Genomic DNA, 15,276 nt, shown 5'->3' with positions numbered 1-15,276 from the left:
TTACTGAGTGAAGTAAAAGAGGGGGGACATGTTCTAGACGGCGTTTCGCCTACTTGGATGCAGGTCCGGAAGATGCCTTGTGTATTAACTCCGGTTTCGAGCGTCAGTTTCTGAGTGTTTCTAAGCGAGTGGCAATTCTGATGAATTAAACCACATGTGGCGATTCAAGTCCAGAAGGCTATATAAGGAGATAACTTCTGTAGATATTATATGTATTTTGCTTAGAAGTGTCTTTATTTTTATGGAGGGTTGTGAAAGTATTTGGAGAGTAGAATGACTGACTACAACCCTCCATAAAAATAAAGACACTTCTAAGCAAAATACATATAATATATACAGAAGTTATCTCCTTATATAGCCATCTGAACTTGAATCGCCACTGGTGGTTCAATCCTCTTAGATCGCTACCACTTATTTTATGTCTGCACGCTCGCCGTACTTGTGCTAAAGAGTAGGTTCTGATAGCCACAATCAACCAACCCTAGTTTACACACACAGTATCATTTAAAATCTCAGAGATAACTTCTCTAACTCTGAAATGAACAAGTTATATGTAGGTAGTCCTACCGCGGAAGTATCGTATATTATGGAGCCTGAATCCATCGGGTAACCACCAGAATTTTTTCATCACTCGTCATCCATTAACTAGACTAAATGCCTTCCTTTATTCTTATGCCAATTCTTAGTGTAAATGGAATTTTAAATCCCACTAGCTGGTCCCAACAAAAAAACCAATAGCTTGTGACTGCAATACATTCTAAAGCTCCGGGGAACTAAGTATTCAAAACTTGCAAAGGGAGTACACCCTACTCAAACTATCCGATAGGACCAAAGTAATAGGACAGATCATTAGGAATGATAAAAAGACTGGTAGGATAGAAAGCAGAAATTCTGAATGCAACTGCTTCCGATAACCTTCAGTATACTCTACCAAATGTGAGGGTTGAAGTATGACAGATATCAATCGAGAAAACAGAGAGCTTAGATACTCCTTCGGACCTGAATGAGCAAGTGTGAGACCTGTGTCCTTTGAATGCGGGCTTTCAATTTGCAGTATAACAAAGTTGCAGTTTCAATGAGATATGAAACTGACAATAAAACCATTTGCAGGCTCTTTCAGCGGGGTTTAGTGTGAGGATACGGATATAATACCCTCGATAATGGATATTCGGACGAGCGGTATAAGGCGTCTGACGAGCGATATAAGGTGTCTGACCCAAGAACAGATCTCATAAGAGGAAAGCATCCAGATCGTTTAGTGACCAGTATCTTTTTGGTTTTGTTGAGCATCGCCTTCAATACCCCATAAGCGGTTCAATAAACTGTATGAGATATTAGAATTCAAGGTACAGCTATAAATGCGTAACGTATTCAACCCATAAACCACCTGCTACGGCATACAGAGAAAGGGACTGAAATAGCAGGACGAGCAGACTTATTGATATTATAGGTGCCACTGTCGGGAATGCCACATTAAGACTGTCTGCCATTGAGACCGATGAAGATTTCCAGTGGCTCTGGGGTCTCTAAGAGAAGAAAGCCAGTTCAGACGGATGCTAAACACTCTTTTCAGCTAGAAAATGTCAAGACCCCTCCGAGAAAGCGAGCTTAAAATCCAATTGCGTTTTCCAGGAAGGCAAAATGTTGCCATAAGTAACCCCTGAGGTAGCCAAGCACGACTCTGTGTTTCTCAGCGGTAAGCCAAAAAGAATAAAGTAGGAACATTTAACAATCCCCACTCGAATGAGAATGATTGCCATGTTCCCTCTTCAATCCCAAAGGCTCTACCTCTCGGAGTAGAAACCTAAAAGATAACACTTATACAGAAAGCTACTCACCGACTAAGGGTTGTACCTCTCACAGTTAACTTTCAAAATAAGCTTGCAAAACACCGCTAATTCTCTCCTCTCCTTAAAATATACGGTTCCAGATCCCGAGAGGAGAATAAATGCGCTAGATATTGAGTAATACAGCTGGGCCCTCCATAGGAAGATGGCCTTAAAAAAATCTAGACCTCTTACAAGGAATAAATAGATGACGAGGGCTACAAGCTAAAGGTCAATATCGTGATAACTGGCGTAGGCGGTGAAAAAATAACAATCACAGCTGAAACCCAGCACCACCATAACTATCAGCGCACACAGAAGGTGCTACCCTAAGCATTACCCCACCTATCTTCCTACCACTACCCGGTGAAATTATGCAGTAACCAAGGGGTATCTCAGTCCTGAACCTTCAACAGCACATACTGAATCACAATAAATGACTCTGCTAAATATTAATATTATCAAATAACCAACAAATAGAAGTAGACAGCTCGTACCTACATATCCGAAAGAGAAAGCTATGCGATACTATTCACTTGGCCCATCTATACCATGCATTCTCTTTGAGCTGTCGATAGCATAAGCCGAACCACAAAATTGTTGATATCTAGAGGAGTGAAGGGATAGGTTATACAACTCAAAGATAGGGGAACGGAGGAAGCCGCCAAAGCAAAAACCTAAAGCCATCAGCTTTCGAAGCGAACATACACCAAATAAGGCTTAAACCGCACCATCACGTATTCTGAGCTAGGGTTTTATGCGTATAAGCATATGCCATAGCCGTCGCTCTTACTAGGGCCTGAAAATGCTAGCTAAACCAAATGGTATAATATATCGGGCGTAGAAAGTTTATAGACAGCGGGTATAAAACTGTAGAATATAGAGACCAACGCCATATGAAGTGAACTGGAGAGAAGAACGCTTGACTAAATAACCAAAACATTTCGAATTGTCGCTCGCCCAAAATATAAATATCGAACTAACCAGACAAAATAAGTGGATTAAAATAGTAAGGGCTAAACAAGCCAGAATTATAATCGAATTCCGAAAACCCAAGTCTATAGAATATACCATATCCATTACTTGGATTTATAAACCAGATATCCGAGCTAAACGATGGCGTCAATACTATTCATTAACAATTATGTTAGTACCTCCACAAAATGGATAGAGAAACTGTATGAATCAACTCGGAAATTTGCCAAAATTTACCTGACAGCTACACGATATTGGCAAATGGACACTGAACTCCTTATCACTAAACTACCCTTTCACAATGAAGATTAAACCCAAACCCTGAGGAAAGTCCAACATATAATTACAAGCGGAGTCATGGAGAAAATATCTGGACGAATTGGGAACAAAATTCAACCAGCACTATACACAATTATAAGCTGCTGGAACTTTGGAAAGGGAAGTCGTACATATTCTGTATTATAACACAAACTCCCTGATTTTAAAAATATATGACCAGGTCCCAGCGACAGTTAACAAACTCTAGTGTCAATGTGTCAGCTGCAGAATGGTTGTCTCAATGTAAGACTTGAGAACTAGATATCCGATAAAATTACGCATTATGACGCTCATTAACCGCTGAACTGAATAATACGTGAAAAAGTAGAGTCAACAAAATGACTTCAACAAAGAACAAATACTCGAGATTCTATGACATCAATCATATACGGCTATTTATTTCCTTCAGAAATCCTCTGTACAAATAGAATAGTTGCACATTCTACTTGGATATGGAGCGGAATAACATAAGGTCGTTAAAAATGACTTACAGCCTTTGCCCATACCAGAAACTCTTGATACCGAGGCCAACAGCTACATCTGAGGTATATCAAACAGACACATAGCTATCAAGCTATTTCCTAGACTGCTAACTTGTCATAATAGGCAATAGACTGGTAGGCAGGGCATAATGCATAAATAGAGGGAAATACCAACCTTCGAGATACCCAGACCCAAGCCATATCTTGTAGCCAAGTCAGTAAAGTATTTCGTGCCAATAGCCGAACTTTAAGAAACACTCAATACATACATGAGATTAAATAAACAATAAAACGGAATATCCAAGCGTATTTACGAGGAGAAATTGATTCTCCTTGTCCTAAAGAAGCAGCTGGAAACCATATTGCTACTGGCGTTGTCTGTGTATCCCCTACCTTCTTTGACAATTATCAAAGCTGCTAGGGTCCCCACTTATAACACCCCAAATTATTTAATATGGACATAGACGAGATCAAACTTTGGGTACTGTCGCAGAATTTAGTAGACAAATATATCAGATTAAGTTCGTGATTCAAAAGGGGATCAAGATCTGAGAAACAGCATCAAAATTCAGATTCCATAATGCAGTATACATGCCAATTCAACAACGTCTCTATTAATTCTCAAGGTGATCTGTTATGACTCAAGATATGTGAATGTTACATGGTATATAAAGACTACAATGAAATTTCCCTATACATATTTGTAATTTATCTTCATCCTAATATCAAAATAACTTCGTTTCAAAGTACCTCAATCATTACAAGCATACTTAATAGACAGCCAAAATTATATATAAATTTAAAATAAGTGCTTGGTTGCCCAACTGTTCGTCATTCTTCACTGTGGATTGCCATTATATTCAGAAAATCGTGACCACACAGGTTATCACTGGGTGCAAAAGATACACTCTTTCCCTCCATCGTTTTACTCATTGTTATCCAAATATAGTAGTTTTGAAATAACTATATCCGCACTCTATACCTCGGGATAATATAAAGTTAATATTTGACCTACGCGATATGCCGCATCTCTGTCGCTACTATTGGGAAATACCCCTCTAGACTGCCCTTAATTCAATAAATGTCCACCTACTGGTTTTTAGGACTTACCCACTACCCTGAATAAATACACATAAAGAAAGAGAGAATAGAGTTGAAAAAAATTAACCAGGTCTGTTTCCCCAAAATGGATAATACGACATGTACGATAAAATACTCACTACGAGATATAATAAGGGACTGTACTATAATATCTATTAAATAGTTGAATTACCCCATTCTGTTTCATATCTGATAACTATCGTACCCCGCGACTGAATTTCATGACTTCATCTACCTCTAGTCTGGTATCCAGAATACACAATACAAAAGAAAACCCTTGTGTATTCCTAACTGTCCTTAATTTATGCCGTACCACCCCCTCGAATTCCGTGTTTATTTATCTCGCTCAAGAATTTCTCTTAACTCTCTCGATAACCCGCACTATGGGCCTGGTAGTAAGTTTCTATCTTGCGATATGTATAGCAGTCTGTGGACGATTCTTCAGGTTCTAGATATTACGTAAGTTCATAGCCAAGCCAGTTTTGAATCTAATTAGGTGTCAGATAATCGGAGTAATCTATCTCTCGAATTTGATCCCTAGTGTTTCGATTGCTTTCATTTCCGTTACGGATTATATGAGTCAGAATATTGATATAGGACTTAACCCAGAATCCAAGTGTGAGCAGCAACCTCAAGCATGAGGTCTCTTGTGTAGATATTTTATTTGTTCTTACTAATTATGAACTAACTAAGGTCCATCTGGTGGAGAATGTAAGATATAACCCTATGTTCATTTCTTTCAACTTGAAGTGTACCTAGTCGGAGTCATCACAACTTGGTAGAAAGTTGTGATTAACAGAAGGTCTCATGAATATGAATGACATATCTAAAATCTATTGTGACTACATGCATTTGTAAAACAATGCCTAAACCATTTACTATAGAAATGGAAAAGATCAAGTAGATATATGGATCCCACAAATCTCAAAAGCCCCTTGAGATATCTTTCTCATTGATATTTGGAATTTAGACCCTATTTGCAGTCACATCAAGCTCTACTTGAAACCTAGAAACAATATATCATATCTCCCGTTTAGCAAATTGAAAGTGACCCAAAAACATGCTCAGCTGCGTGGAAGAATTGCAGAGAGAAGCCATCTCTGTATACCTCTGGCAGAGCAAAGTATGAGATTTATTAATGGCCTGGGGTACTATCACTTTAAATATTAACGATTGAGCCGGTTTGTATTAATTGTAAGAATGGTATCCCAGTGAAAAGAATGAGTCCAAGCACACTTTCAATGATTATCCATGCACTGTTACAGACACCACATACTCGGCTTCTAAAGCGGTATCACCCTTTCGGTCGCTCAAAAGCATAATTCCTTATGCCAAATGATCAGAAGTACTAAGAATCAATTGAATATATACTAGTAATCGTTTCGATGTACAGCTAACATGTCATTGCTGACTGTCTCATGGTATTTCATACGTAGATATATCTACATAAACCTGCAGTTCGTATCAAGGGCTCAGGGAATTTGAACAGACTATTATAGACCCTTCAAGTCATGAATGGATTAAACGACCACTCTTGGATTTTTCTTATTGGAAAAATTATATTCAAGCTAAAGACGAAGGATAGAGATGTATTCGTTATACTCATTATTCTGTATGTCAGTTGATTTTTGAATAAACAATATTCTCAAGTTATCACATCCAGGTTTACCGAGAATATTAGTGATGATTGTAATACACATGCACCGGTATCCACGATATATAAAGTACGACTTTTAGGAAATATTTCTCCCTTCAATTACCGTATTTATTCAGTCCAACATGGTCTGTTTATATTAAGGATAACAAATCTAGCATTGCTTGATTATTTCATCTTGGTGCTCTGGTAGCGCTATTAGTAGCAGATTAAACTGTATAACTCGGCAGATCGTTCTGACTTTCACATTTAGTATATGGAGTTTAGTAAATGCCCCATATGATGAGATATTCCATTTTAAGGATAATAAAGCCTCCAGACTGATTTCTGGCTGATTTCTGAGTTACTGCTACTTCAATAGTTAAAGCCTGTCTTGCCTAAGGTTACACAAAATGGAAGCAATACGATTCTTATCTGTTCCAGTTAAGGAGCTATGCTATATTTGTTTTAAGCTCTCTGAGATCTCCAAATTCTTTTTCTATCGGTGTTTCTATTTCTACATGAGTGAGTGTGTAGTAAATCTCAAAGTAACTAATTGAGTTATTGTGGGAGTTTTCACCTTTCTTGGTTTAGAGAGACGTATCGAGTATATCCTATCTTTAATAGAGATGTGCTTAGGTTATTCTATGAAAGGACAGTATGACTAAACAAGGCCCATCAGTTGTTTCTCATATACTAGTTACATTTCATGAGTGCTTGTCCAAGAATTTTTTATGACTTTTGCGGATGCTGCAGTGCTGCTCCCTATGACCCTCGCTGACTTGTTAAATTACGAGCTATCAAGATACATATCTTAGCTGTCGGCGTGTAGATGAGCGTAGTATATATACAATCATACTCTCCCGTTTCTCTACTGGAGGTAGGCAGCATATTATAATTCATGTGCAGAGATACCAACTGAAATGCAGTTTGTTATCTTATTACCCTCTATCTTGAACTATTTATCACAATCAATCTGATTCAAAGGACATTTTCCTCGCATCCTTCCAACCAACCCCCTCTATATATTCGCACTGTTCTCAAAAATGATACTTGAAAATTTTTCACAGGTGATCTCTCCATGTTAAAGTTCCGAAATAGATAAATAAGTTACAGAACTCGTAATCTAGCTCAGCCTAGTAAAATTATTTTGGCGGCGAATTACTCAAGGTAGTTAGATCTATAGCTCCCTGTTCTGACTATTTGTGGTTTATATTCCTTGCTTCAAATGTATCTGCATCACGATATTCGATACTTAGTTATGCAATTTTGACTAATGACGTCTGTTAATACCGTATATAGTATACCAGCTGTACGTCAGTGAAGTTATGATAAATACTACATTAAGCGGTATAGATTTTATTATTCTGGAGACTGATATCATAGTTGTTGGGCGAAGTTAAGCTTGAAAATTGTTAGAGAAACTGTATTTATCTTTTCTCTACCTGGACAATGCCCAATGCCTGGTCATGTTCAGTATTCCTTGAGAGAGTTTCGTTCAGTTACCATACTTGATTTAGAATTTTTACCCTAAGAAGGTCGATTCTATAACAGTATCTAGTATTCGCTGTATTTTATAATCATGTTTAATTATGCTGCTCTCGACGAAGCATAGTAATTCCTCCTATATGAATCGGTAGGTATAGGTTTGCTTCTGTATCTCTAGCTTCTGGTAAACTGTTGGATATTGCTATTTAGTAATTCGCTTGAGTATTTTGGTCTCAGGTGCGGAGCAGACACGGGCTATATAGAAACCTTGTGCTTGTCTTGCGTAGTCCAAATAAAAGATAAATCATTCTGAGCAAGAGTTTAGCTGGAATGGAAATGTACAATAGAATTTTTGACGTTATGGTATATGGACTCCTGCTAGATGCTTGGCGTTGACGGTAGAATATATATTGTTTACGGCGAGAAATTGATATATTTAGGAAAGGTTTTGTTTGGATACTGAAGTTCTCTTCAGTATTATCATATTGTTAGGTTAACTGGTGTGCAGTTTGTGTATGTGAATATCGTATCTAGACTTCCTGGTGGTTAGCATACTCCATTTATACCACTTCCTGAAGCGATAGGATATCTCTATGTACTATGACCATATGTCAGCTTCCCACGATGGCCGTTGTAAGGCGCTGGTTATTGGTATTGGCGACCTGGCTCTCTAGTAGAGCTCTTCTTTGGTTTTCCAGGAGTTGAATATTAACTCTAAGAGTATCGTATATACCCGTATTTGCTCTTCTCTTCTAAGACAATGTAGACTTTACGTAGTAGGCTCATTTAGCTGAGGCTGGATCTGTTTCGTTTTTTATGGTGACGCCGTCGCTCCTCTTGGGTGCGGTGTTTGTATTGGGGCCGATGCAATTTCGACTTTGAAGCTGGTTTGTATTTTGGATTTCTCGTGATGACACAGTACATCTTATTCAAGTATATTTCATAGACCCTTGTCTGGCTTCAATTCAAAGACGGAAAGAAATTAACTATCCTCGCTCGGTCTAACAATTATCCTTGTTGTCTTTTGTGGCGATATTTCTATATCAGAAACTTCAGATGTTTTATAAGGGTGGCTAGTTTTCCGCTTGTGATCTTGGGGTCATTTATCTTTTGGAGAGACGTTTTGTAGGGCCACGTATAGTCCTTAGTTAAAGGATTTACCTCCTTCTCTGTTGGGCCTGTAACAGCTATTCAAATACTAATCGTAGTTTCTCTCTTAAAATACATCTACAAAATATGTATTGTTCTCTGAAATACCCGGACTGCTTGAAGAATTTTGACTTTGCCCCCCTTTTTTTTCCTTTAGACCATACAACGTAAAAGTACGGTTGCGGTAGGATATCCTGAACACGCGCGTTGGTATTAAAAGAATTCATACCCAGTTTTTCTAATGCTTGTTTGATCTCCACCTATTCTGACATGCGCTTGAACGTGTATACAATCTCGTAAAATGTAGCACCTTTCGTGGCGTTTTCTCTCGTTTCTCCCGGTCTCTACCTTTTCACAAAGGTAGGTACCATTTTTGCATAGCTTTGTGGCGGAGTTTGGATATCAACTTGACAATACTGAAAAGCTTGGATTTACTGTTCCATCAAGTCTCTCCAATTTCCAGCATGTCAGAGTCAGGTGATTTTTACGGCTTGGACACTACGTGTTAGACCTTTCCCACTGCTATATTGTACGTATGGCTACGATGTTAACGTTAGTTTTCCTCAGGGTTCTTTACTTACCCCTTGATTCTCTAATTTCACTCCGTCCTCCATTTTACCCCGGATGCGAAAGAAGGTCCAACTGTGAAGATACTGTTTACGTCTCACCCTGTGCCGGTAGCTCTGTGGAACCAGGGTTAATTATTTGAATGTTACTTTCCTGTATAAAGTTTAGTTGCTTTAACTCCGTTAAATATCCTATCTATCTTTTTTCCAAATCTTCCATTTCGGTTCCACAAGGTTATGAATCGTCCCTTATCTGTGGGCTGTTGTTCTGATTGGCTTCATGGCCTTGCTCATGTGGATCACCAGTTCCGCTCTTACCCATAGCACGATTCCCGAAAAAACAAACCTTTCTTCAGTATATTGCAGTCTGGGGTTTACAGCGAGGGGGGAATCGCTAGAGTTCGCCCGGGCTGAGGGGTACGAGTACACAAGGCTGTTCTGGTTTCAGGCGACGGCTGGGGGTATCTGATGGTTAATCAGTATAAGGAACAGTTGTTTTGAATTCCATAGGAGTGGCTGCAAGTCATTGAGGCTGGTGTTGCCAGATTCCAACTCTGGTCGCTACAGCCAGCTGTCTTGGATTTTAGGAATAATTGAAAGTCCGATTACAACAAGTATGGATGTATGTATGAAAGGATAAGCTGTGGTATATCTAGTTGGTACCATTAACTGAGAATGTAGGTAAGAGATATACAAACAGAGGAGGGGCCGAGGACCAGGAGCGATATTGCTATGGTTAGATAGCAATATATGGAAGCGGCTTGAGGAAGATGGAATATCTAAATGCCGTACGATCGATAGTTGTATAGAATATCGTCAGGTTGGATATGTGATAATATATTCTGATAACTCTTACAGGCTCATATGACAACTTTAATACAACAAACGATGGAAGGAACCGGAAAGGGCAGACTCTCACCTTGCATTTGCTACTTGCATGTTCAAAGTGCTCTAGTCATGTCTTGGTTTCAAAACAGCCGTAAGTAGTTTACTTAATGGAGCTACCGGGAACAAGCGGTTTATTCAGATCCACCCCTGGCTCTTGTTGTGAATATACAACTATTGGTCATTCGTAAATAGAGGGGCCATGCGGCCCCACCCTTCCAAAAGCTTTGACGCAGGATGCGGGGATCGCTCCTGTAGCCTCCCCTGTCCATAAATGATGTGATGTCTTAGATTGCGCCCGCATATGGCCCTGTATCTACTATATTGGTGTTTGGGCCAGCCAAAGCCGGCACCATTAAAGCCCTATATAGACCGCAAACATTCATATCCCGTCCCCTCTTTGGTTCCTTGCATGTGACAAAGTTTATATAGGAGTTAATGGGATTATGCAGACTAAACGGCGCTGCAAAGTGTAATGTTTGTAATGTTAGGATATGGTGCCAAGAGCACAGGGTTTCTTGGTTGAGCTGGTTGGCATGTGCATACAGATTTTACAGTTTCGAGGGTATCCCCTATGTGCCGTGAAAGTTTCGAAACACTTTCTGTAGCATTTAACCCGTTTCGGTATCTCTATCGCAACTATAGACTAACTCCGGGGTATGCGTGAATGACCAGTCGCACTAGTTTTACGACCGTTGACTTTCACTTGCAAACATGAAGCTCACAGGCAATGACCCACTATAGGCCGAAAGTCACCCTGCCGCAGAATACGCTGGCCTTAAACCCACCGAACGTCGGTACCACCGAGACCCCAAGGAGGATATAAAACGTGCTTCTATTCTTCCTAAAGGCGATTCCAGGAAATTGAAAAGCACCGACACAAAACAAATTATACTCGAAATGAAATCAGTCTTGACCAACTTGGGGCTAGCCATTCACTTTTTGGCATTAGCGTCATCCATTCACGCTCTACTGGGGCCTCAAGTCCAATTGTCCAACAAAGCCATCATCACTGGTAACTATGAACTCCTTAATAACCTTGAATCCTACTTGGGTATTCCTTTTGCGGCTCCGCCAGTCGGGCCCTTGAGATTCAAACCGCCCCAACCATACACCGGGAGTTTGAACGGTTTCCAGGCCCTGGCCTACGGTCCATCGTGTCCTCAGATGAACCCAGCTGCTGGAGAGGCAGCTATCCTCGGTGCATTGCCAAATGATGTTTTGAGCTTGGTAATGCAAACCCCATTGTTCAACGCGATTCTTCCTCAATCCGAAGACTGTTTGACCCTCAACGTGTACAGGAAGAGGGGTCTCTCCTCTACCGCCAAGTTGCCGGTGATGTTCTGGATTTTCGGCGGTGGGTTCGAACTTGGTGGTACCAACTACTACTTACCGCAACAATTGATGGCGCAGGGGGCTCTCCAGGGCCAGGACTTTATCTATGTCTCTGTCAACTACAGAGTCGCTGCCTTTGGGTTCTTGGGAGGAAAGGAGATCAAGGCCGAAGGCAGTGGTAATCCTGGGTTATTGGACCAAAGGCTTGCCTTACAATGGGTTGCCGACAACATTGCTTCGTTCGGTGGTGACCCAAGTAAGGTTACCATCTTTGGTGAATCGGCTGGGTCCATTTCCGTGGCCCACCAGATGATTGCGAATAATGGTGATAACACCTACAAGGGAAAGCCATTGTTCAGGGCCGCCATCATGCAGTCTGGGTCTGTTCTTCCAACTCAGGACATTGATGCTGCGTATCCACAAAAGATCTTTGACGCTGTTGCCAATGCTGCTGGCTGCGGCACCGCCTCCGACAAGTTGGCGTGCTTAAGAAGCATTCCTTACGCCCAAATGCAAGCTGCGAGCAACTCTGTTCCTGGGATCTTTTCCTATGAGTCCTTGCAGTTATCCTACATGCCGAGACCGGATGGTGGCTTTATTCCCTACCAACAGATACAGATGGTTGCCGATGGCAAGTACGCAAGGGTTCCGTACATTATCGGTGATCAAAATGATGAAGGGACTCTTTTCTCATTCACCACCTTGAATGTGACCACCGATGCTGAAGTGAGAACGTATGTTGATAATGTGTTCCCCGGAATTTTATCCTCTCAGTTGGATCAATTCTTGACTTTATACCCGCAGGATGTCACCCAAGGCTCTCCTTTCGGATCTGGTCTCTTGAATGCGTTGACGCCACAAAATAAGAGACTCGCAGCTTTGCTTGGTGATGTGGTTTTCCAAGCCCCAAGAAGATTTATGTTAAACCACACTCCGGATGTTGCCAGGTACACCTTTAACTCCCAGCAGCTACAGGGTCTCCCACTTCTTGGCACTTTCCATGGCAATGACCTTATCTGGCAGTACTTTGTTCCTGGTTCTGGATCCTTGGTTTACCGAAACGCGTTTATTGCGTTTGCTAATACCTTGAACCCTAACAGTGGCGGCTTGTTTACCTTGACCAACTGGCCACAATATCAAAACACCAATGCCCTTGCCAACAACATGATGTATATCAATGCTGTGGGTCTTTCTACCGGAAAAGATAACTACAGACAGGCGGCCATAAGCTTCCTCAACAACAACTACCAAAATATTTTGGCTTAAACTGTTGTTGAGTATTATCTGACCAGTGCCATTGAAATATTTGCCTTTAGGTATATATATACGCGGATAGTAAGAACCAGTGCGTATATGTAGGATAGTTCTGATTCCGTCCATTTCATTATACAGCAAGGTTTAGGCATATAACGCTGGTAGTGAGTACCATTAAGAAATACTTTAGGTATGGTGTATAAACAGAAAAGTTATCAAAAGTGCTACTGTCATGGTCTGTGGTGCTAAACCCCTATGACGGAATGACATTTACCAAAACATGACCAGAGGAAGTTTTATCAGCACTGTCCTGGTTCGAGGTAATAGCTTTATATGGGTATCACCTTGTATAGCTTATGGCTTATGTTTATTATGTACCGCTGTAGTATCAGCCCGATGGGTCTTAATCTGTTGTTTGACCCTTCTTTTTTGTAAACCTCTCGCTCCAAAGGCTGTGGAGCTGTACTTTCTAGACCTTTTTACTCTACGCCGCCCGAGCTCAAGAAGTGCTTCACTAGCTCAGTTGGCAGAGCGTCAGTCTCATACTAGGGGTGACCCAAGTAGGATTAATCTGAAGGTCGAGAGTTCGACCCTCCCGTGGAGCAGCGCTTCTCTTGTTTTTGACCCCCCAAAACTCATCCGGAGCGAAGAAGAACTAAGTTGGCATCTGTTCTGGATTAAGAGTTTATTCTATACCTTTCCGAGGCTATGTGGTGGAAATTTACATAGCTAGGAAGATTTGATGGATGAGACCGTTTCCCCTTGCAGCTTCACCTAGCGAAGTTGAATCTACAACGTTATTTCATATAACCTAATTCTAGTGTAGTTTGCCGATTACTATCCCTCAGAGAGGCTATATTTTAAAAATATCAATTCTGCCCTGCTCTTCTTTAGCTACGAGGTATATATATATATTGAATTTATGAAAACATAACGTACGGATATATATATTGAACTATAACTACAAAATTTACAAATACGTATATATAGGTGTAGACGATTTAAACTGTAGAATTTATATCATAACTTATAATTTTACTAATCATATAACAACCACAAGTTTCTTGTCATATAGCAAATTTTAGACGTTATTATCAGCCTTTTCCCTCTGTCAATGTCTAGCTTGAGACTAATGTGTACAGGCTACCATATTAGTGTATCTCTCATATATACGCCAATACGTAGAATATATATAAGCCGCTGTTAACATTTACCCCTAAATAGTGCTTAAATACTTGCGCACGTGACTTCGGAATACGTGTTTGCTAGCCGTCGCGAAACCTGAGGAAAAATGGGTCGTGTATTTGTACCACGAGGGAGATGGGCTGAAATATATTTTCAGCCAATACGCGTAAACCCTTCATCTTCAACCTGAAGGATCACTACACGCACCACGCCATGGATTTTGAATCAGACACCCCAGCTAACCCGGCCTCTGTCCAGCTCCACCGTCTCAAGGCTCTCTACCAGACCTACTTGGACAAGTCCACTCCGTACATCTACCAGAGATGGACTGGGTTCGGGGTTTTGTTGTTGATGTTTGCGTTGAGAATCGTTTACGCCCAGGGCTGGTACATTATCTGCTACGCTTTGGCCATCTACTTGTTGAACCTCTTTTTGGCGTTTTTGACGCCAAAATTTGATCCGTCGTTGGAGCAGGAGATGCACAGGGAGTCCATGGAGGAAGGCATTACCAGCGAGCAGGAGACCAGTGAGGAGTTTAGACCGTTTATCAGAAGATTGCCTGAATTCAAGTTCTGGTTTGGTGCTACCAGGGCCACCCTGATCAGTTTGGTATTGACCATGTTCTCCATCACCGACGTGCCAGTGTTTTGGCCGATTTTGGTCTTGTACTTTGTCATTTTGTTCACCTTGACTATGAGAAAGCAGATCCAGCACATGATGAAGTACAGGTATTTGCCATTCGACTTGGGAAAGGCCAAGTACGGCTCCAAGTAGATACTCCATTTCGTTGTGTCTGGCCCTGGAAAACCCCCTTCCTCTCCACCTTTACCGACCAGGAAATTCCTTGACCAAGAGGAAATTGTACCAATATCTTGTATGTCTATATATATCGCTTATGTTTTGCGTGTATCAAGCCTCCAATGTAGATGGAAATAGCATTTAAAAGATCCAAGTACGCATAGTTTGCTTTAGTAAAGCCCGAGGGAGCGTATATATAGGCTATCAGGGTCTTCGCATATCTTCGTGTATGTATGACCAGGTGCCTTTAGTTAACCGTAACCCTGCATCCGCCATAAAAA

General features: G+C 40.8%; 2 protein-coding genes and 1 non-coding gene across 3 annotated transcripts; all 3 read left to right on the top strand.

Annotated features, from left to right (window-relative positions):
• Positions 1–11,007: 11,007 nt before the first annotated feature.
• Positions 11,008–13,181, top strand: BABINDRAFT_162487 (uncharacterized protein). Its single transcript, XM_019129375.1, has one exon. The coding sequence runs from the start codon at positions 11,324–11,326 to the stop codon at positions 13,022–13,024; it is 1,701 nt and encodes a 566-aa protein (XP_018984136.1). The 5' UTR covers positions 11,008–11,323; the 3' UTR covers positions 13,025–13,181.
• A 339-nt stretch (positions 13,182–13,520) lies between these two features.
• BABINDRAFT_t270 lies at positions 13,521–13,617 on the top strand. The gene has a single exon. It is a non-coding gene; the product is annotated as a tRNA-Met (tRNA).
• Positions 13,618–14,547: 930 nt separating this feature from the next.
• On the top strand, positions 14,548–15,147 carry BABINDRAFT_162486 (protein retreival receptor; the record flags this gene model as incomplete). The annotated part of the gene is made up of 1 exon (XM_019129374.1): positions 14,548–15,147. A coding segment is annotated over one exon (424 nt), but the record flags the coding sequence as incomplete, so codon positions are not given.
• Positions 15,148–15,276: the final 129 nt, after the last annotated feature.

This window comes from Babjeviella inositovora, assembly GCF_001661335.1.
Source record: "Babjeviella inositovora NRRL Y-12698 unplaced genomic scaffold BABINscaffold_9, whole genome shotgun sequence".
Lineage (NCBI taxonomy): Eukaryota > Fungi > Ascomycota > Pichiomycetes > Serinales > Babjeviella > Babjeviella inositovora.
The sequence above is the reverse complement of the archived record's forward strand: the minus strand, read 5'-3'. Positions and strand labels throughout refer to the sequence as shown.

Bases quoted from the DNA above. Each gene is read 5' to 3' on its own strand.
- BABINDRAFT_162487 (XM_019129375.1), top strand. From the start codon at position 11,324: ATGAAATCAGTCTTGACCAACTTGGGGCTAGCCATTCACTTTTTGGCA.